This window comes from Ambystoma mexicanum, chromosome 11, assembly GCF_040938575.1.
Source record: "Ambystoma mexicanum isolate Mex_15411 chromosome 11, UKY_AmexF1_1, whole genome shotgun sequence".
Lineage (NCBI taxonomy): Eukaryota > Metazoa > Chordata > Amphibia > Caudata > Ambystomatidae > Ambystoma > Ambystoma mexicanum.
Genome location: NC_090934.1, coordinates 371,173,483 through 371,197,413, shown reverse-complemented (window position 1 = coordinate 371,197,413; position 23,931 = coordinate 371,173,483). Strand labels below are relative to the sequence as shown.

The 23,931-nt window shown below is 44.3% G+C and overlaps 1 protein-coding gene across 1 annotated transcript in view; it reads right to left on the bottom strand.

The window, feature by feature from the left end:
• The window catches only part of ICE2 (interactor of little elongation complex ELL subunit 2), a 1,950,511-nt gene that overhangs the window by 1,820,730 nt on the left and 105,850 nt on the right, over nt 1-23,931 (bottom strand). The window contains exon 2 of the mRNA XM_069623082.1: nt 5,494-5,598. Within this exon, the coding sequence (XP_069479183.1) occupies nt 5,494-5,598 (105 nt within the window). The remainder of the gene's footprint in view (nt 1-5,493; nt 5,599-23,931) is intronic.

Sequence of the window (23,931 nt, the reverse complement as noted above, 5' to 3'; positions counted from 1 at the left end):
TCATCATTATTCTTGAATATTTCCTCTAACATGTACTTAAATATACTGTTTGGGGATGGCCACCACCGGTCTTTAGGCACCTAAAAGGGCTGGAGCACATTGAGGATGATATCGCACTGCTCGAAAAATTACCTGACAAATCCCACACTTAGTTCCAATTGTCATTTCATCTGTGTTGATCCGAAAGTATAATGTATGGTTTTCAGCCCATTAGTGGAAGAGATAGCTCTGCTGTCGGTTTCCTTCTTGTTCTATTCTTGCCCTCTCAAATGCTTTACATGCCATGGTCCTGCATTTACAGCCTCCGATTTAGCTGCCTTTTGTCCTAGGAATGGGCCCCAAGATAAATTCCAGCTTTTCCCTAGAGCTCCGACACAGATTCCCGAACAGGGTTTCCCTGCTTCCCGAGACATTTTCATTCTGCCCTCTTGTGATTTATATCAGTTTCATTATGCAACCTATCTTTCACTAAGGGCACCAGTAGCATGTGCTTCACAGTGCCTCGCACAAAGTGACAAACAGTGCTCTCTTTGCCCATAGAGCTGCTGGGTCACACAATAAGAACAAGTTACTGCAATATGATTTGGGGATTTCTCTGCAAGTTCATAGTTGGGTCTCAGTGACTAAGCCAACAAATGATAAGTTCTTCCATTGTTGATTTGTCTTAGGTGCTCTTCATTCTTAAGTCCACCTTACACCTGTACAATTGTCTTGCCTATGCTATTCTCCTGCTTTGTACTGTGGATTATATTAATCCTGTGAGTCTTTATATTAAACTCTAATTGCCATTAAAATAGCTCCATGCAAATCCTTCGCCTGTGCTCTTTATACTGCAGGTTCCAGAACGATCAAGCCACATACTCCGGTCAGTCACTTACAATCAGTCTTCCATAGGTACTTCAAGTCTCGTTACTCAATCCTGCCCACTGCCTTACTCTGGAATATGTTAAACTATCAGTCCTCCCGAAATTCCCTTTTTCTGTGACTGGTGTTCCCCAATGGTCCAAACATATGATCAGATCTCTATCCCTTAATTTGGCCAAGTATTCTTTTCTTTTAATAAAAAGTAAAAGACAAACCAGTAGTCTTATTTGTTTGGTGTAGAGACAAATGTGCATGTATACAGGATACATTCCTCACCGTAATCGTATTTCTGATGCTTGTATCTGCTTAGATTCACATGCTATGCATAGGCCGACATCTAGTGGTAGCGGCAGGTATTTACATTTTTTTGTTTTCGAAACTCTGAAAGTGACGACAGGCCATGCCAGTAATACTATCCCTAGTGTGACTTCCACTGTACCCCGGATCCTTCACGCGTTGAGGTCCCTCAGATTGTTTTGTTTCTCACATGAGGTAGCATTAATTGTAGCACGAGTACAGATGTAATATAACATATATAAGTAGATAAAGCCAGAAAACATCTGAGCACCTTCTACTCCACATGGGCGGAAGGGTGTGCGCATGTGAATCTAAGCAGATACAAGCATCAGAAATACGATTACGGTGAGTAATGCATCTCTTCTGAGGCTTATGAATCTGCTTAGATCACATGCTATGCATAGATTAGCGAGCAGGTTCTGGAGGTGGTTGTGAAATGGTACAGCGGCAAATACATGTTTTAGCATTGGTTGTTCCACCTGTTAATCTGCTTTACAATGTGTGTCAATGCAGTACTGCTGAGTAAAGGTTTGAATAGAGCTCCATGTAGCAGATTTGCAAATGGCATCCAGCGGGACGTTTGCAATAAAGGCCATAGTAGCTCCTGTACCCCTGGTTGAATGAGCTCTTGGTGTGAAAGGCAAAGTTTTGTTTGATAGAGAGTAGCAGAGCTGTATGCATTTCAATATCTATCTGGAGACAGCGTTTTTTGAAACGTGATCACCTTCCCTGCCAGGTGCTATGGAGACAAATAGTTGGTCTGTTTTTAGTAGCGGTTTTGTCTTGTTTACATAGTAAAGAACCGCCCTCCTTACATCTAGCGTATGGAGGTTTTTCTCAGCGGAGCCTGAAGGGTTTTGAAAGAAAGCGGTTGTTCCATGGACTGGTTGACATGGAACTTCGATATGAACTTAGGTGAAAACCTAGGGTGTGTTCTTAATACCAACTTGTCTTTGTGGATAACAAGAAAGGGTCTTGCACTGACAGAGCTTGTAGTTCACTGACTCTTCTTATGGAGGTGATGGCCATGAGAAAAGCTGTTTTATAGGTTAGGTGTTTTAGGTGTTTAAGGCTGTACTTAATAGGCTCGAAGGTAGGCCCTATGAGCTTTGCGAGTACAACATTTAGATCCCACCATGGGAGCGGGTTTGAAATGGGTGGTGGTGGGGGTAAAGCCTTTTTACTCCTTCCATGAATGCCTTAATGACAGGGATTTGACACCAGGACACCTAGCTTTGAGAAGTGGTATACACGGAAGGGCCGCTAGGTGGACCCTGATGGAGTTGAATACTAGCCCAGAATCTAGTAAGTGGAGCATGTAATGGAGAATGTGTGATGGACTACATTCAATTGGGTTAACATTTTTTGACTGGCACCATATTACAAATCTTTTCCATTTGTTAAAATAACAGTGTCTGGTGTTTGGTTTGCGTGCCTCCTTCAGGATTTCCATACACATTTGAGGTAGTTCTAGATGGCCAAACTCTATGGCTTCAGGAGCCAAGCTGCCAAGTTCATGCATTGAGGATGTGGGTGTACTTTTGTCCCCCCCGTGCTGGGTGAGCATGTTAAAGGGGCACAGGAGTTTGATTGGATCGCACATCGCCAGTTTGTGAAGATGCAGAAATCAAGGTTATCTCGCCCACATGGGAGCAACCAGGATTAGCGTAATTGGTTTCTGGTGCAGTTTGTTCACTATTCTGCTCAGTAGCAGTGTTGGGGGAAAAGCGTAGTAAAATTTCCCTGACTAGTTCATCCACAGGGCGTTCCCCTTCGATCCGTATTGGGGGAAACCTGGATGCGAACGCTGGGCATTGTGTGTTTTGGCTTGTGGCGAACAAGTCTAAGGGAGGATAGCCCCAGAGGGAGAAAATATTGTCTAAGATGTTTCTGCCGAGCTGCCACTCGTGCTCTTCGGGTAGAGGATCTCTGCTTAATGAGTCCACCAGAGAATTGAGTTCCCCAGGAACATATTCCGCTTGAGTGCCCACTTCCAAATCTTTTGTGCTATCCTGGACAGACTTGGAGAGTGTGCGTGCCCCCCTGCTTGTTTATGTAAAACATGGCAGTGGTGCTGTCTGTGAGGATTTGAACTGTCTGACCTGACAGATGCACTTTGAAAGCTTGTAGGACTTTGAGCACTGCTAGTAGCTCTAAGAGGTTTATGTGATTTTGGACTGTGATATTGGTCCACAGGCCATGTGCTGTGTGGTTTAAGTAAGGGGCTCCCCTACCGTTGAGTGTTGCGTCTGTTCTGACAATCGCTTGCACTGTAGGGTTGTGAAAAGGCTTTCCCTTCAACAGATTATCCTTTGTCCTCCAGCGTAGGGATTGAACTAGGGTTAGCGAAACAACCACTAGATTGTCCCACTGACCGCTTGCCTGAGACCACTGTTTCACTACCCACTCTTGCATTGGGCGCATGCGCAACTGTGCGTGTGGGACCAGGTAAATGCATGAAGCCATCATCCAGAGAAAACGCATTGGTTTGCGTACAGTGATTTGGCGACTGGCTAGATACTGAGGTATGTGCAGCAGTATGTTTTGCACTCTTTCATTTGACGGAAAGACTAGTCCCTCTTCTGTCTTTTTGACGGCCCCTAAGAACTGTTTTGTTTTGCTTGGTACAAGACTTGATTTTTTCTCGTTGATTGAGAATACTAACTGGAACAGAAGATTGATTGTTCTTTGAGTATTTTGCTTGAAACCCGAGGACTTCCCAGATTTGGACGCAGTGTCGGAAACAGACTTTGGGGTATGTTTCGGGGGCCCGTCATGTGGTGATCGCGACCGCAATGGCCCAGAGGACAGGGAATGTTCGGACCTTCCCTTTGACATCAAGTGTGGCTCATCAGTCGACAATGTGTCGACATTCAGCGACTTGGGATGTGCTTCGTCTGGTGTGTACTGGAGGTGCTTGAGCCGCCAGGTGTCATGTCCGTAGCAGAACCGCCGGCCTCCCTGTTGGAGTCGGGTGCTCGCATGCAGGAATACATTGGATCCTTATCGCCCTCAGCGTCACTTAGGATGCTGACGCTGCCATCATTGGAGGCTCCCTCGATGTCCATGGCGGCCTCGGCCTGCATGGCGTGGTGGGCCCTGCGTTTAGTCTTGCGGTCCTTTAATATTTCCGGCCTAAACAGTTTGCAAGACTTGCACTGTTTTTCGGTGTGGTCCCTAGGGAGGCAAAGGTTACATACTTGGTGTAAATCCTTCCAGGGAAACTTCCTGTTAAAGGAAGGACAGAATTTAAAAGGTGTATACTCCATAGTGTATAAAGATGGCAGCCTGGCTAAATATATATGGGAGTGTAGGGGAATATGCATTCTCCAAGTGAGATGGAATATGAATAACGCACCCCCACTCACCCTACTGTGCAGGACCGAGGCCTGGAAATGCTGCAGACAAAGTTTGTCGAGACGGGAGTCATCGTCGTCGACTGATGGTCTTGTCCTCGAAAGCCGTTGCCCAAGATATTGCGGTTTACGGTTGTCAAAAGGACAGACAGAAAAACTAAGTTGAAACTTTTACTAAGTAATGGCGTCAGCCAAGAAGGAACTCTGATATGCGTCCGACTACGATGGCGGAAAAAAACAATCTGAGGGACCTCAACACGTGTGGACGTCACACTAGGGATAGTATTACTGTCACGCCCTGTCGACGTCCCTTTGAGTTTCGAAAATAAAATATTTAATACCCAGGTACCACTAGATGTTGGCATATGCATAGCATGTGATCTAAGCAGACCCACAAGCCTCAGAAATAGTATTTCTGAAGACAAGTATTAAAACACATTTGTTTTCGTTTTTTTTTAGATTTGCAAACAAACAGTCAAGCACATTTTACTTCAGGAAATATAAATATTTAATAAGTGTCACTATTGCATATTATACAAAGCCCGGGTGTTTTTCTCATAGCACTGTTCCAGATTGTGCGGCTCTTGTACACAAAATTAATTTTGGACTTGGATGAGGCATCTTCACCTGTCAATGTTTAAATTATGACACCATTTCTGTTTCGGAAGAAACCTAAAACGTATGGGGTGGGAGAGACGGAACAGTGATATGGTTTATGAGTTGTAAGGTATATTGCAAGATAGGAAATGAAAACAGTTTGCCATTATTTAGACATGCTAGATTGTAATTAAACGATACTGGAAAAACCTGCGAGTATGAAAATGTATAAAAAAGTATAAAGTTTAATTCAAATGGAGTAGAACTAAGATTTTTAAATAGCATAAGTAAACAGTGGCATTTCCATGGAGGGGAAACATGAAACCAAAATGTACACAGATTGTACCATAAAACGGCTCAACAACTGTGAAACACTTACCAGTTAGCCAAATGCCATAGCTCCAGCAAGTTTGGAGACATGGAGTATTTTTCATACGTCGCTCTAGAGAAGAACACTTCAACTCCATTTTTTGGTGCTGTGACCCTAAAGGAAAGAAATAACTTACTATGAAGATAATGCATGGTGCCACACATTTAAAAAATAAAAAACAACATTATGCTGTTGTAATTTACCATTTCTTGTAAGATTGTAAGAATATCCAAGTCACATGAATATCTGAGAACTACAGGGTTGAAACATACACATCTCTAGGAAAAGTACACAAAATGTGTGCACTCTTTCATGAACTAGCCATCTCTAAAGCCACTATACATACTTTTTGAATGGAGGTTGTTCGGTACATTTATTTATGTTATTTATTTGAATTTGTACAGCGCACAAACTGCCCTCGGGCATCGTGGCGCTGTTAAGAATACTTGCTTGGGTACATAAATGCATATAGTCAAAGTCGGTGGCATAAAACAAGAGTGCCAGCCCCATCTTGAAGGGTGGCATCAACAGGAAATGCGTTTTGTCAGAATCATTGGCATAAAATAAGAGCGCCAGCCCCATCTTGAAGGGTGGCATCTAAAGGAAGTGCGTTTTGTCAAAATTGGTGGCATAAAACAAGAGCGCCACCCCATCTTGAAGGGCGGCATCTAAAGGAAATGCGTTTTGTCAAAATCAGTGGCATAAAACAAGAGCGCCAGCGCCATCTTGAAGGGTGGCATCTACAGGAAATGCGTTTTGTCAAAATCGGTGGCATCAAACAAGAGCGCCACCCCATCTTGAAGGGTGGCAACAACAGGTAATGAAATTGGTCACAATCGGTGGAATAAGATATGAGAGCCTGCCCCTACTTGAGGTGTGGCAGCAGCAAGTAATGCATAGGGTGAATATAGGTGGAGTATAACATGATAGCCACCCCTTCTAGAAGAGAGGCAACAACAGTTAAAACAAAGGACAGAATCGGGTTAAGGCATTTGGTCAAAGTCGGTGGAATAAAACAAGAGAGCCAACCCTATCATGAAGGGTGGCAGCAGCAGGTAATGCATAGGTCAGAGTTGGTAACCTAAGACATGAAAGCTAGCCCCGTATAGAGGGGTGGTAGCCACAGGTCATGCCTAAGGTTAATACTGGAGGCAAAGGACAAGGGCGCCAACCTCTTCTAGAACGGTGGCAACACCGGTGGTGCAGCGGACAGAGTAGGTGGCATGGTATTCGTGTCAGCCACTGGCTACGGTCGGCAGTAGCATACAATACCTTATATTCCGAGGTAGGTGGAATGGGTAAAAGGCAGCCGACCCTTTGGAGAGCAGGGTGGTGGGGCAGGGGGCCACACATCATACAGCAGGCGACCGGGGGGGGGGAAGAACACATACATACTGCGGGTGACCAGGGGGCCAAGGGGGGACACAGACATACTGCGGGCGACCAAGGGTGAAGGGGGGAGCACATACATACTGCGGGCGATCAGGAGATGGGCGAGTGTGCAGGCAGCATGCACACAGGCAATAAAGGGGGGGCAGCATACACATACAAGCAATCAGGAGGGGGGGCGAGTGTAACACGCTACTGGAACTTAGGACATGTACTGGCGGCAGCGAGGATTGCTAAGACAATAAACTGCATATAAGGTCGTATAGAGACGATTGCGTTATTGCATGAAAGTTATATAAGTACCGGATGGCTATGGCATTGTGAGAATCGTCAGAGAAGGCAGTTTGTGGGTAGCCATGAATGAGATCAGCTGGTTACAGGTATTGATAGAGGCTTTGCGAGTCTTGCGTACAAAGGTACCTGTGACATGGTGGCAGAGTCAGGCTGGTTTTCGTGAGGATGGTATCGGCTAGGCACTGGCATCCCGGTAAGACAGGGAAAGACAGGAGCCTTAGTGTAGGCCCGATGTTTGAAACATTGCTGAATGTGCGTCACCTATGTCAACTCGCCCAGTCAATTCAGAATGCCTGGTCCGCCTTCTAGTCATGCTACACCAGGTCTAATCTTGATCAACTGAGTAAGCAAACTTTATCCGATTGGTTGGAGAAGGGAGCGCCACATACTTCCCCAGTTCACCATCACAGGGGCAGCCTACCAGAATAATGTTCAGCATGGAGTCCACCAGGTAAGTGCTCATCAAGCACTGAGCTATCACGCCACACCATAGATGATCTGTCATGATCCCACAACCACTGGGTCCTTGCAACAGTGCTTACCCTGGGCATGTGGTGGCAGTGGTGTGGAAAAGTGGTCCAATGTGCGGCTGAGCAAACATAGGTGTGCCATCTTGGGTGGAATAATGGCAATGAATGAAAGAGGACCAAGTAGTCTATAATTTGAGAAACAATGGCGCAAGGGATTCATGCAGGGGCAGAAGTGCTTGCATAGATATCGGTGTTCAGTACTTCGAGTCCTTGCTATTTACGAACAGCCGTAAAGACGCTGTGTTACCTTTTTTCTTAATGCTGGTTGCTGTCCTATTTCAGCTCACCTCAAGTTCAGGTTCATTTCAGAATATAAACACAGAAATAAAACATACATAACACAAGAAATAAAAATATGCATTACAGGCATTACTATTCCGATAGGTAATGTTTACTAATTTTTAGGGCTAGCTTGTAATATGTCAGTAAAGTTCAACAAACTAGCTGAGTTTCTGATCCAACACTGTGCTAGAGGACATTCAAAAAGAATCCGGCATCATGTAAAATCAAAGTCAGCCTTCTTGCTCTAACACGTGGACAGGCTGAGCACAACAACAAAGTGCAGTACATCTTCACAGCTAGTGGAAGAAAGTAAGTCGTTTTTTCGTTCAGTGCAAACCTGCATATGTTGGTAGCAGCTCTTAGCAGGATACAATTAAATCTTGCCCTGCTGATTGGGTATATATCATATGCAGAAATGTTCCAAGAGAGTTTTGCATATAGTGGTAGATAAAACCAGATGGTTGCAAGTGAACTGTTTCATTATCTCATTACTTTCCCTCTGTTCTTGCATTCAAAACCCCAAATGTTCTTTGAAATAGGTTGCCGAAATCCGATCTAAACTATTCGGTTGGTTAAGGTGAGTTATTTATTCATTTGAATTTTTGTTTGGCGCTACCCAGAGGATCTTGGGGTGTCTTGCATGATTCCAACATTGAAGAGATGAGTTGAAAAAAGAAGTTATATGGTTTCTTAAAACTATTGGACGATTAAGCTAGACGAGTAATAGCAGTGGAGGAGGGCAAGGTTATGTGTGGGGAAACAGGTATGCTTTGAGGCACTTTCTGAAAGTGGTGATTGAGGATGCATTGCTTCAGTGGAGAGGTAGGGTGTTCCATGAACTGGGGGCCCAGTGGGTAAATACTTGTTTGTGTGTGCATGTGAGCTTGCAGTGTGGAATGCGTAGAAGGTGTTGGCTGGCTTGTCTGGTGTTTGTGTGGTTGAGGGTTCAAGTTTGTCATGAAGGCAAGATGGAGTTTTGTGGTGGATGGCTGACTACAATGCAGAGTCCTTTGAAGGCAATTCTCATGGGCATGGAGAGCTAGTGGAGCGGAGTAACATCAGGGGTGTTTTGCGGATGTTTGGGTAGGTTGAGGAAGAGTTTGGCCGCTGCGTTTCTATGGCTTGCAGTGGGGGCAAGGGTGTTGGGGAGTTCAGTGAGGAGAGCATTTCCATAGTCCAGCCTAGAGAGAACCAGTGCTTGGAATGCGGTGCAGAAGTTGTCAGGAGGAAGGATATGTCTGATTTTGCACGTGTAGTTGAAGATTGTATGTTACAGTGATAGCGGCTATGTGGTGAGTGAAGGGAAGGAGTGGGTTGATGGTGAAGCAAAGGAATTTAACAAGTGTGGATAGGATAGGTTTGGGTTGTCCGTGGCGAGTTCTTGGATCCAGGGTGTGAGGTCAGGTTTGTACCTTGGGGGGCAGATGAGGAAGTATTCCGTTTTGGAAGGGCTGAGTTTGAGAAGTGGATGGTGTGGCACATCCCCAGATGCCATCACTTTGCCCCAAAGAGGAGCACCTTCCCATGAGGCAGGGAGGTGAGGCTGCTACCCGACAGTCCTCCAGGAAGGAATAATGCAGGAGGATCTCATGGGAGGGACTCTCCCTTCATGGTTGAGTAGGACTATCTAGGGTGCAGCCTTTGTACATCAAGACCACCACACTCGCCCAATAACTCTAGCCTCTCGTTCCTTGAAGAAACTCTTTGTAGAGAGTAAACCTATGTACTGTTATCAGGTGGAGAACTAGAGGGTACCTAAAAGTACTGTGATGAGGAAGAGGCATACAGACATGACGATTACTCTCCAGAACCGAGAGCAACAGTCTAGTCTCCCATGAGGAAATGAACACTCAAAAAACCAAAAGGAGGACAATTGGAGGGGACAGCCTGGCTGGTACGCCATACAGAGAAGAGATGCTGCGAGATGTGGGAAATTGGAATCCTGAGACTGGAGGAGGCTTGTGGAAAAAGGAGATAAGCCCCATCCGATCCAGTAGGAGAAAGATTGCGCACAGCTCTGGCCAGCGAGAAGAACAGTAAAACCGCTCCGAGAAGTCGGACCAGCGAGTACTTGGCAAGTGTTGAGACCGTAGTCAGCGGAAAGACACTGACACGCTGGAAGAACATGAGAGAATGGGCAAGACCAGCAAAGTCAACGAGACACTGCTTCCATTCCCAGCGAGGTCCGGAGGCGTGCTACAAATCCCCACAAGATAACGGGAGGCACAGGTAAGCCGGCGGGGAGACAAGGGAGCTAAGAGGATCTCTGTGTGGTCGTTGGTGTAATCCCTATGACATGAACATTTGGGGAAGGGTCACAAATCCAAAGAGTGAAGAGGACTATTTGTGCATCAGAGGAAATCTTCCTCGCGCCAGTGGTGGAGTCATAACCACTGACCACCAGAGACAGGTCAGGGACCCTGAGAGTCAAGAGGACTATTTGTGCATCAGGAAATCTTCCATGCATCAGTGGAAGGGACAGAACCACTGAATCAGAGAAACCTGTGTCGAGGACCCTATTCATCTTCCTTGTGGCAGTACTTGGTAGGTTAGTGAACCAGGTCAACCGACTCAAAGAAGAACAATCTGGGTCTCGGAACCAAGCACAATAGGAACTTTATTGGTATTGAACAGAGGAGACACTGGAGTAGCCCGGGGAACTGAGGCATTCCCCCTGGCTCTAGTGTGATTGGCATGTTGTAAAGAGAAGCATAAGGAGGACAGAGTCATCTTCCTGACATCAAGTGTCAAAGGAAACTTTCAATCAAGGGAAGGGGGGACATTCTCCCTGATGCAAGTGAAGGAAGTAAGGAGATACATCAACAACCCAAAAGGAGAAGGGTTGTTGTTTTTTTTTTTTTGTTTGCTTGAGGACAATTGCAACTAGGATAAGGGAGTAATTTCCCCTGGTGAACAGTGTTTGAACTTTGCTGTGTTGAGAATACGCCAACTAGGGGAAGGGAGTCATTCCCCCTATTGATGTTCCTGAAGTTAACTGTGATCACAAACCCAGCAGAAAGAAGCCATTCTCCTGGGCAACAACACTTTAGCCTTATCTACTTTAGTTATAATTGTAAGGGACAGAACTAGGGATTTTGACAAAGGACCAGTGCTACAGATACGATTTTGAGGTGAAGTATTTACTCCCTATTTTTAAATTGTGAGATTAAATGTGAATTCAAGAGAGTAAAAATGTGTTTTCTCCTTCACAAGAGTAAAAAGTATGCGACATCCAGCCGACACATCCAGAAAGTTAAAACTGGAAATCATTATGGCGGCAGTCGACGACATGACAAACATGTGTCTCTCACAATTAACAGGTAAAGCACAGTGGGCAGTAGAACAAACACCCTCTCACAAATGGGACAGATGAGCACTTACACTCTGAGCTTCCACTGCATGCAATGAATAGATACCACAGCAGCATAAGCTGTTTGACGCTTCCCTCCCACAGAGCAGGTTTGCTTCAGTAGGAGCCGTACAGGCTTCCATCCCACAAACTGGAAAGGGGAATCGAAGCAACAGCAATACAAGTTGTCATCATGTAGGACATGGTGGAGTGGATCAGTACAAAGTAAATCAAGGGTAGAAGAAACCCACACAGAAAAAAGACAAGGAATGGGACTCTACAGTAGAAGCTCCCCTCACACATAGAACAGGTGCAACATAGGCTTCAGCAGTGGACACTCCCCACCCAATATAGAAACAGTATGCCATCGACTTAGATCATTCTTTCCTCACATGGAACTGCAACATCATAGGTCTCAATAGTACAAGATTACCACAGGTAAGTCATCAGTCACAGCAGTAGAAGTTTCACTTGCGTAGAGAAGGAACTGCATGGGATGGAGCAGTGAAATCACACCCACACTGAACAGGTAAATGAAGGGCTTGAGAAATGCAAGCTTCACTTGCATAGAACAGAAACAGCATAGGCTTCAGCAGCCTGAATTCCTATCACAAAGAACTTGCCTGGCAGGGGCTAAGTGATCCAAGCTCCCCTCACACAGACTAAGAATAGCATGACATAGTGCAAGCACCACCCACATAGAACAGGAACAGTTAATTGCCCGTGCAATGTAAGCTCATTACAGATAGAAGTAATGTAGCATTAATAGTAACTAATTAAAATATAAAGTCCAACTGCGTACACAATCAGAAAAGCTCCACACACTAGGAATTTAGTAAACTGTAAATAGAAGGAATTGAACCATAGAACAAATGATTTGTGTAATATTTCCCAACTACATAGCGGATTTACTTCCTTAAGTATGCTACAGAAGGGGACAATAGTGCAGGGTGATTCACTCAATACTATGTTAATTTTTCCTCTACAAAGGCCTGCACATTTCATCTATTGTATATAAATTTACATTTTTAAGACAAACAAACCTTGACTATTACACAGTAAAGCAAACAGGATTTGAATTATGCGTTTTGAGGTTTGATAGCAGAATGGTCTGTTGATGATTAACTAAAGTCCTCATTTGCTGGAAATAGTACTACTTAATGAAGATCTGTGACTGAACTGTGGTGCGAAATTTCAAAATTGCAGACATTCAGAAATGCCGAATTGGAAATGCGTGCTGCAGTGAAATCATGATCCCCCACCCGCCCTCCTACTTACTGTTGGTGACACACCTTGTTGTCTGCCGCCGACTCCCCCATCCCTCTTACGTGGATGTTGGAAACCGACGCTGCAGGGTCCTCTTTTTTCCTTTTAAAAACTTTATTTTATCCCCCCAATGCCATTGTAGTGAACAGCGGTGCAGGGACACCCCTGCAACCCCTGCTCCCCTTGTTCACTATAATGGCATTGAATGGTATATTTCTTTGAAATTTTCGACTGTACAAAATATTCTTACAGCCGAAATTCGAACAAATATACCATTTGTTTTTTTTTTTTAACATTTCTATGGAACCGCTACTTAATGGTATGCCAGTGTTGTGATTCGATGGCGCAGATAGGCAAGTACTCAATCCTAAAATGTATATCTAATCTTATGGTCAAAGGTTGGTTGGCCCATGTTAGACTTACATCCTTCAGAAGTCAGTAAACAGACTATCAACTGAGCTAATAATAATCACAGGACTTAGAAGGTGGAGGATTCCTCCATGAAGCGCTACATACACATTTCAAATCCCTATCTGAATTACCACTACAGAGACATGTTTTGTTGAGTTTTTATTTCCTTTGCAAATGCAACCATGATTGTTTTGCAACAGCGCCTTCGCAGGCTGGAGAGTCGTTTTTTTAATGTTTCAAGAGTAGTATTGAAAATGTGAAAGCGTGCTTGGTGTAATGACAATCCCTCACCGTTGAACAAGGGCCCTGCTGTCACTGGCCATTTATAGCACCATTTACCACACTGACTCGAAGTTAAGGTTTAATGACGTTTAAACTAGACAGCTCATACTCATCCATGTACCAAATAAGGATTTGTGATGGGAGTATTTTACACAGTTTAATAACTAGACAGTAAATTCAATTGTAAGAGTAAAGATAATTTGACTCAGCAACAGTGCAACCAAAACATGTGTGTAGCAAAGAAGTCTTCCTTTGTGGAAAGCTTTCTTCTACACATTAATGTGGCTGAACACAACAGATTCAGCTTTACGATGCATGCACACAACACAGGAACTCTGAAAAATAAGTTTGTGCAATGCAAGCATTCACTGAAAAAGCATCATGTGTTTGTTAAAAGGATATTTCAATTGTAACGACGTTTTCCATCTTAGAATTGCTACAATACTAAAATGCTAGGAAAATAAATATGCATGCGGAATGCTCCTCTCCATGAGCATAAACAGACACAAAATAGCAGAAGGTGAAAAGAAAGAAACCATTTCTCGTCTCCGTGTGTACTGTTTGACATGCTCAGTGCACTCGGCACCGAGAAAAAAAGTCTGAATGGCCTACAGGTTCCTCTGCGCTGTTCAGAATCAAAAGATGTGCTCTGGTGTCTGTCAAGTCACCTACCTTTTGCAGTGACCTCTGCTCTCAGCTGATGTGTAAATGGTATGCATAAAAAGATAAAAGGTGTCATATTTAGAAGATTTTAAAGCGTAAATGTGCCTGGAATGACACTTATCTGGAGGACTGCACAAGACGGTGGACATTTAAGTTAAACACACATTATGACAGATACATTTTAGTCTATAGTTGAGGTAGGAAAAGGCCTCATAGAAATAGGTACATTAAGGCCTTTCCCTTTCTTGTCAAGAAGAACAAAAGTCTTCGACAACCATCATACCACATTTGTGCCGGTCTCCTTCTCCTGCAACCTTACAGTGGCCATCCAGTTGTGAAATTTTGAAGTATACTTGTACGTCATTGTATTGGTGGAAATGTACATTGTGTTTGCTAAGGTCTCTCCAAGGGATTCAACATATAGATTGAAGAGGATTGGCGATAAGGAGGAGCCTTGTGAGGCCCCACACTTGACAGGGTTGGGGTCTGATCTGTAAGGGGGCATGGAGACAATGTGTGTCCGGTCAGTGAGAAAGGAGGTGAACCAGACTGGTACGGTGCAAGAGAGATTTATCCGGTGGGCTAGGATGTCTAGTAGAAAGGTGTGGTTGATGGTGTTGAAGGCAGCAGAGAGGTCAAGGAGTGGAAGCAGTGCTGTGTGTCCTTTGTCTGTGATGATGTGGAGGTAATTGAGGATGTGAAGAGTAGCGGTCTCAGTGCTGTGGCCAGGCCGAAAACCAGATTGGAAGGGGTTGAGTAGGGTGTTTGTGGTGATGTGTTGTTGCAGTTGGGTAGTTACAAAGCATTCTGGTGAGGTATGGTCCGATAGTAAGAGGGAGGAAGTTTTCGAGTGCTAGAGTTGAGAGATGGTTTTTTGAGAAGTGGTGAAATTTGTCCAGTTTTGAGTGCAGTGGGGATAGTACCATGTGAGAGACGGAAGTTGCTAATGTTGAGCCAGTGGTGAGTTAGGGTGGTGATACAACTGGATGCAGCTTGAGGTGGGCATGCATCATCCAGGAAGTGTGCAGGTTTTGTTTTGGCAGTGAGGGTGTCGATAGGGTGGAAGAGGTCCCATTTGCTGGACTGTTTGGTAGTGGGGGATGTGAGTGGGAGAGCTGTAGGGAGGGCTGTCCTTTTGGCAAAGTAGTAGTTCATGAGGGAGTTGCAGACTGCAGTGGATGGGGGTGTGGAAGGTGGTTTAGAGAGGGACTTGTCAATGCTGAATAGTTTTTTGGGTATGAATGGTGGTGGATTGGAGTTCTTGGAAGTAAAGGGTGGCTTTGGCATTGTATATAGATGTTTGATATTTGTTGCAGCAGTATCTGAGGCGTGTCCTAGTTGAGGGGCATGGGTTCCTTTGCCAGGCTCTTTCTAGCCATCTGGCTTCCTTTCTTGATAGAGAGGAGGCAATTGTTTAACCATGATTTGTGGTGGTTGATGTGGGGTTTTTGTGATTTGAGGGGTGCAATTTTTTCAAGTGCCTCTGTTATGATGTTGTTTTATTGGTGGAGTAGGATTGAGGGATGTGCGTGTGGGGGAGTTGCTGAGTGGTGCTAAAGCTATGCCTGTAATGTGTTTGGTTTGCCTGGCTGAGGCGTGTGTGGCAGGTGGTGGGATTTTGTGTGGTAGTGTACGCATGAAGGGGCTAGGAAGTGGTCAGACCATGATCCCCAGATTCGATTATCCACAGACACATCATTTTTGCTTGCAATCAATTGGTCTAGGGTGTTTCCAGCAATGTGTGTGGGATAGGTGAGGAGTTGTGTGTGAAGTAATAAGGGGTGCATGGAGCGAGCTTAGCCTTTAGTATAGGATTGGTGTCTGGAAGGAAACTACCAGGGTTGAAGTTGTCATGGTAGAGGTTGTTGGGGTGGGGGGAGGGGGTGAAGTTGTTAGTACTGAAGTCAGTCCAGTCGGTGTGGAAGTAGAGATTAGGTGCAAGAGGGCAATAAAGGAGGTGGAGAAAAGTGGGGTGTGGGTGCGATGGAGGTGAGCAAGTGAGAGAGTGCTTCAAAGGATGTGTATTGGGGTGTGTGCGATTACTAAGTATGAGTGTGTCTTCATATAAAATGGCGATGCCATCCCCTTGTTTGTGTGGGTGATCTCTTTGGTGGATGAGATGGTGTGGGGGAAGCAGGTCAGGGATAAGAGGGGTTTAGTGGGATTTGAGCCATGTTTCTGTAAGGAAGAGTATATCTAGGGAGTGTGCACTACAAGTTTATTAATGTCATGTATGTGAGCAGGTGCAGAATGCCAGTTGAGAAGAAGGCAGGTGTGTCTGGATTTCCCTGATAAGGAGCAATGAGTATCCATCAATCTCCACCTCCTGACAAGGATGTTATGAATGGCTTTTAGTCATCAGTCATTCATGCCTAAAGCAAGCCAAGTTCGATCCCAGCGCTATGCATCAGAGGGTTACCAGACATTTTGTCGAAAAAAAAAGGTCGACAGGACAAATGGTCATCACCATTTGGTCAAAAGCCAAATGGTTGAATTTATTTTTTTTGTATTTTCACTTTTTTTTTGGGGGGGGGGGGTGTCCCCCCAAACCCCTTTTTTTCTAAAAAACCCTTTATTTCCTAAACGAAAACCTAAAATATATATAAATAAATAAATTTTAAAAAAATCGACCATTTGGCTTTCGACCAAATGGTGTCGACCATTTGTCCTGTCGACCTTTTTTTTTCGACAAACAAAAAAAACAAGTCTCTGTGCTCAGACAGAGTTTTAGAGAGTCGATCTTGTCAAGACGTAACTGTGTTGTGTGAGACTCTGACCTCTCCCACCCCCCCTGCCCACCCCAGTTCTTGGCTAGAAGTACCTCCTTGGAACATACCACACATCTGGTAATGGCTTTGACTGTTGATTTGTTCTAAATAAAGGAAAAAACAAAAATGTTGTTAGAATTGAGAACGCTGCTCAAAGCCAAGACGTCTGCACAGTTCAGCTCTGAAAGGAAATCGGTCAGGTTCCAGACGCCTGATGCAGTGATCACCCATGATACAGTTTTTAGCACAGCAGTGAAATTCCAGGTATGTCAAGTATATGAAGCAGCTAAATGGTTGGTGAGTATGTTAATGTTCTAATGAATGCATCAAACTATTCCATGCCCTTTTGAGAGCTTCAGTAGCAAACACAGTAACCGCAGTGAAAGCAGAATTTATGCTGGTTAGCTGCAACATTTTGGCCAAGTCATGAATGGCTCCTTCCATTGTGTCTTTACAGGCCAGGTGAGATACGATCTGATTGACCGCCTTGGAGTGTGCTTCAAGATAAAACTCTTCACTGATGCATACTTTTATGCGACTGTTCTCTAAACATGCAAAATGCAGGCTTAGTTTAGGAAACTGTAAAGACCTTAAATTGAGGCTTGGCCAGGGAAGGAATTTTAATTGTGATTGCATAGGTGGATTAAGAATAAAAAGGAAAGGAACAGAAAACGAGCCTTCTCCCCAAGACTATGGAACCTCCTTCCAGTCAGCATCACTCACCCTCACGCTCCTACAACTCGGCAAAGAACTCAAGACCCACCTCTTCAAGGAGTCTCTCATCCTCCACACCTAGGCCATCACGTTGCACCCCCAGTGCCACCTGACTTGCTAGATGCCATCTTCCCCTCTCCTCCCCGCTACCCTCTACAGCTGCTACCCCTCTTCTCTGTGCCCCTCTGCTTCCTACCCCTGCTGTATAGCTGTTCTAATGTTACATCTAAAAAGCGCTCCTTAATACATCTGTACTGTTGCACACCTATGTAAAGCGCTCTGTTGTGTATCTTGTAAGGAAGACATGGTATCAAGAATAGACAGAAAGGAGTGATCACAGTTCAAGGGTGTTATTAAACTTTATTAATTAGGGTAGACAAACGCCTAATCTAAACCTAAATCTAAGTTGGGAGCAAGCTACGATCATCAAATCAAAATAAAATAAGGCAGTCCTACTGGCGTTTAGTCAAAATAAAAGGGTCAACACAAATAAAACCTATTGCCATTCCTTACAACTAAATACGAAGAAAAGAGTGTGGGATGGGATTAACAAGGATGAAAGAAGGGTTCACAAATGATGAGTCAGGATGTGGTAGTCGGGCGTCTCCCTTCCCCACATTTTGAGCACAGGATACGCTCGAGCTTTCCCAGAACGAGACAGCAGTTCTGATTCAGGTATCAGGGCCGTAGTGGTAAAGTCTCTTTTCTACAAAAAGTCTCTTGCCTTCGAGGACCTTATAATTAAACAAAAAGTTCCTTTCAAATGTATGCTGGGTGATGCCTTCACCCCTGGTACCCTTCTTCTGGGAGCAGAGCCTTCTCTACTATTTGCCTCGCTCCGTCGGGTTCACTCTGGCTTTTGCAAAGATATTTCCTCCTTGGCGTTCACAAATCTTAATGTCTTTTAAAACAGTTCCCCGTGGACATCCCTCTGCCGGGTTCACTTTTGTAAACACAGTTTCTTGGGACCTTAGCCTTCGCCCCTCTTTATTGGCATCCCTCCTTCGGGTTCACTCTTGCCACTTCACATTTCCTTTTGCTTTCTCTTCATGCGGGATTCACTTCCCTTGCATTCTCAGAGGCTTGGCGGTCAAAGACTTTCGACTGTACAGGGATTTTGCTAGACCACTTTCTTGGCAGCTCTCCTACGGCCTTCCGGTATCAGTAGTTTCAATCACCAGAAGATCAACCAGAGTCTCTCGAGTGAACGCCCATGTGGTGCCAATTCCCTCTGCAGCTGGTTTTCCCTTAACAATTTTACAGTTCTATGAACTTTCCTCAATGTGCCACTTGGCGACTTTCATTCAACACAATTCGGTTTCTTATCGGTCCTCCCCTTGACTCACCGGCTGTGATGAACCGCTTGGCTTTCCTTGCATCTGGAGTCAAGGCCGGTACCACGGAAGCAGGAGTCTCCCTCGGTCCTGCTCATCAGCGTAGGCACGCTCCGTGTACCGCTGACATCTGCTGCAATACACTTGAGCTATTGTTCGCAGTTTTACGATTCCTTCCACGGAGGTCTCGCAGGTCTGGGTCGGAAAGGGCAAGGTCCTTCATCTCCTTGTCAGCCTTTCGGTATTCGCCGCCGTGCCTGTATAGCTGTCTCATCGTGCAGTCTGCCTTGCTTGTATTGTGCTCTCATGCTACACCTTTTAAATCTGTGGGGAAGGAAAAGGGCCATCAGGTGTGTGTGATCCTGGTCAACTGCCTGGCTTTGCCTGACCCTGGTGTTGGGACATGTCAGGTAAACGGCTTTGGTGTTTGTCCGTCGTCTTTCGTGGTGTGTCAAAGTGTTTGTGTCGGAAAAGGGGTGTGGGGGATATAGTTTCTGAGCTTCCTATATAGCAGGATGGGGAAAAGGTTTCAGAAGAAGGGGGATACCGCGTCTCACCCATCGGTGTCCCACTGCCACTCCCTGAGGACCACCCATAAAGGTGATCCTCCCTCACTGGTCCACCCCCAGGAACTGGATCCAATAGCGATGACCGTGTCCTGGCTACCTGGATGACAGATCCCCAGGGACTAGTCAAGGAGACACCTTCAGGTTTCTCACACTCTGTATTGTTGTATACTTCAGTAAAGCGATCCGTTGCTTCTCGAACCTAGGTCAGCATTCAATAAATACCATGATAATAATATAATAAGAATAAACCCACAACATCTTACTTGTGCGCTCACAGTGATACGGGTTGGTACCCCAACTTCAACATGAGGCATTGAAGTGCAAAAGAAAGGAACCATTTGATAAGGTGTACCCAACTGTGGTGTACCCGACTGTGGAAAGTTGCAATAGGTGTAGCACAGTGCGTGCACTCAGTGCTGCTCTCACAGGAATTCACTTGCACAGCAGGTGTACACACTAGTTGAGTTAAACCTTTGCAATCATGTATCGAGTACAGTATTAATTCAGGACTTGAAAGTAAAACACATGCATGTGTCTATGGCACAACATAGTCTTCCCTAACCCAAGTGTTATCAATCAAGTGCACATTTCCCCAGGAATATAGTTCCTGACAAACCACACAAGATATGGTTTGAAGGGGTATATTGAAAACACCATGCACAATCCAAGTGGACACTTCAGGTACCCAGAAAGATGATGACACAATACCTTTGTTTTGCTAATTATTAGTAGTTTTCATAACCATACCAGCAGAATAAGGAATACATAAGTTAATTACACAAAGATTCATGTAACAATTGTAAATTAAACATATGATACAGTTAATAGTTTCCAAAAATAATATAACGTGATCAATCAAACAATGCTATTGACTAGATAATATCCATTAGATGGGCTAAGACTAACTGGGGAAGAGCAAGACAAACTCAGAAACACATAAAGTGGAGTGGGGGGCAGTGTCAAACTCTGAAGATAAACAAATATAACATTGTTAAAGACATTCCATTTGCTATTAATTTAGGCACATTTCTAGATGACAAAGCATGCATTTTTCAATTCTATGCTATGAACAGATGGAATGCCATTTTTCCAGTTGGTCGCAATGAGATGGAAGGCAATACAGACAAAAAAGTTGAATCTGGTGAAGAAATAGAGGACATGAAAGGATTGACTAAAACAACAATAATTAAATTGCAAAGTGATAGTGGTTCTTGAAAAGAGAACATTTTTTGTAGGCAGTTCCAAATGTGTCCCCAAAAAGAAAGACATATTTACATCTAAATATAGAATGAGTGAAGTCAGCGGCAGGGGATTGGCAAGACCAGAAAGCATGGTGAACGGAATTGGAAATTTCAGAAAGGTGTAAAATAAGCTATGTGTAGAATAAAGTAGTGTGATTGTGTTTAGTTTGCAGCAACTGACGTGGAAAAACACTGTTCCCAAATTTTAACCCAAGTGTCAGGGGAAATGTGCAAATCTCAGTCCAATTCCCATTACAAAGTAATTTTAGAAGTGAGAGCATTACCTTCTGTGGGCTGATTAAGTATGGAATATAATTTCGAGGCTTTAGTGAAGGGTGAACGCAAAATTAATTCTATATATTTTGAGCAATTTTGGCAATAGGAGCGGATGGCTTTAGTAACTAGGTTAGTAAGGATTGTTTAAGATTTGTAATCAGTACCATTAGGATTAAATCGAGCACACAGTTTGGGGAAAGGTATAGGTGAATTGTTACTGAATAAACGTGCAACAAGAAAGATTCCAGCAGAATGCCATCTTTGCAAAACATCTTATTTGGGTCTAAATGGCAACAATTTATTAAACCATTAAAAGGTGTTCGAGGAATCTTGGGCGATGAACGAGCAAGATATAAAAGGAACTCCATAACATTTTCAGTGTAGAAGCAGATGCTTTTCAATACCAGACCAAATGGATGTTTGAAGGAAACGAGACAAAGAAGGGGGGGTGAGGAGGTGATGAGCTTTGATTCTGTTAGTGTGGTCAGGAAAGGTCCCAACGATAAAGATGGGTTCATGTTGCGTGTGCCATATTTGTGACTGGGGCATCACAACTGATAAAGATTTTAAGTTCAAATTTTATTAACTAAAAATTGAGGGTTGTAAAACAGCCTAACCTGCCCTATAGCAATGTGGAAATTCCCTATCTAAATGAAACTTCCTTCTGTGTCAGGAAGTCCAAAACAAATGTCTGTCTGTGACCAAAACCTAAACGTGCCCTCCCATCTACTTGTATATATTGTGTAGGGATGTCAGCATCAACAAAGAAGTGGTCAAATGAAAGTTCAGAGCTTCTTCCAGCTCTTGGATGGAAAAGCGTGTTCCCTTCACCAAGGTTGAAACAGTTAACTTTACAAAAGAGGGGTTCCCTTCCCCAAGCGTTCAAGTCTACCACAGTTCCAAATAACAATTCATCAGGATATTCAATGTTCCAAAATAACAATTCCTTGGGACACTTCATAGCTCTTCAGTTTGGTTACCTTGGACCAGTTTGTAAATTCAGTTCCTCAGTTTCAACTCACACAGGCTTTTCCCTTTATTTCAATGCCAAAGAGGCTTATCTATGTGCAGGTGTATTCGGTCTAGGCACAGTTGACGGACAAAGACCGTCGACCCATTGCAGGTCACGCAACCGACACCCCTATCGTGTGTTTGCTTCATTAGGTATTTTGCCACAGTTCCAGCTTCACAATAAGGCTCGATTTATTCCCTTCAGTTGCCCTTGAAGCTTTATGGTTTCTTCTTTTATCACCATTTACTGGTTTAGTAGCTTTCACTTGAAGTGGCCAACATAAGCTTCCCAGTACACTCTCCTGTTAGAAAACTTATACCGTTTCAGGTCTTCTGATCAAAACCTATAATGCCCCTTTTGCCAGGTTTCTTTTGCTTACGGGTTTACTTTTCTCAACCATTCATTTCTTTCAGTAATGTGAAATAACATCTGCTCGACTCTTGGCAATGCTCATCCTAATCATTCACTTATGCTTGCATACTTGGCTTTGCTTATTAACTTTGCTTTCATGTCAGTTTTTATGCAATTCACTTCCCTGGTATCCATATTATCTATGGCTTATTTCAGGTCATTACTTAATTGTTGTACTTTTTCTGTAATTTTCCCAAATTGACTTAAATGGGGGATTTCACATATTTACAGTTTCTTTCTTTTATCCGCTTGTCATATACAGCAAATATCCTCTTGAAGCCTGTGTCGGTATACCGCAGGGCTCAGAGCGCTCCTGGCCAGACTCACCAGTGTTGCTTGGAGTGTCCGACGAGTGGTGTGGGGCTGCAGCACTTGTTGTGTCTCTGGGAAGCATTCTCTGTCCTACAGGTACTCCTGCGGCTTCAGGCACTGCTTCACTCTTGTCCGCTAATATAGCTGATGTGCCTTACTGCCTCCATAACACTGCCAGCCTTGTCTATGCTCCGGTTTGCTCTACGGGGCTCCTCGAGCTGCTTTTCCGGTTCAGAGGGAAGCACCAGCTTTCCTCTGTAGAGCTTTCTCATGCTGCACTGCTTTCCACCTAGCATCCTGCTGCGCTTGCTCTGCATCCCTCTCCGGCTTCTCTGGACTTTCTCTTCCACAAGACTGCTCTCTCCTTCACGTCCCTCTCATGCTTCCAGCACTGGCCTTCAAATATTGCGCCAGCTGGATTAAGACCTTGACAACTAGACTGCACAGAGTTAGTTCTGCAGTCTGTTGTCAGTCTTTGTGCATCTTGCTTGTCCCAGTACCAATGTGGTGTTCGTGCGTGTGTAATGTATGGCTCTGGTGTGCCTCTTCCTCGTCCCAGTACCCTTACTGGGAGATTAAGTTACGCAAATGATAAGGAAGGGACTGGTAATAACCTACAAAAGCCTGGGGGACATTGAATTCATCAGAAAAGGGAACTGGGGGATACTGTGTCTCACCCAAGGGTCCCTCGTCCCCACCCGCAAGTCTCTTCCACCCAGGTGATCGTCCCTCGTATATCCAACCCCAGGGTCAAGATACGATAGCAACGGCCTTTCCCTGGCCACCTGGGAGAAGGATATGTTGGGACAGAAGTGAGGACACTCTCAGATTCCTTACAGGGTGCAGCGAACTGGGCACCATGTTGCAATTTCATATGTATCCAATGTAGTTAAATGTTAATGGGATATGCTACGTTAGCGTTACTATTTGTTTAAAGTCGATACATGCTAGATTTGCACATACATAGAAAGACAACATTTTAAAGTTGCCAAATGAAATATAAACACGATTTAGACATGGTGTGTGCGTGACGGGACAATGAGTTTCATAATGCGCATGCAGGCAAGGGGGGGGCCTATCCTGAAGAACCCACTGTAAAGGAGAGATAACATGCATGCACACTGAGGAACATACAAAGTGAATTTATAAATCTGCATGTAGTGAGCTTTTATGAATGTATTTAGACTCTGCAGCCAGCAGTTTGTGCAGTAAATTCTAGGTGGCTGGTAAAATCTAGTTATCCAGGATTGAAGGTTAAAGGAGGAACAATGATTAACCAAGCAGATGGTCAGCCGTCAAACAGGACACAATGTTTATGGCTTGGTATTTCCACAGGAGACAGGT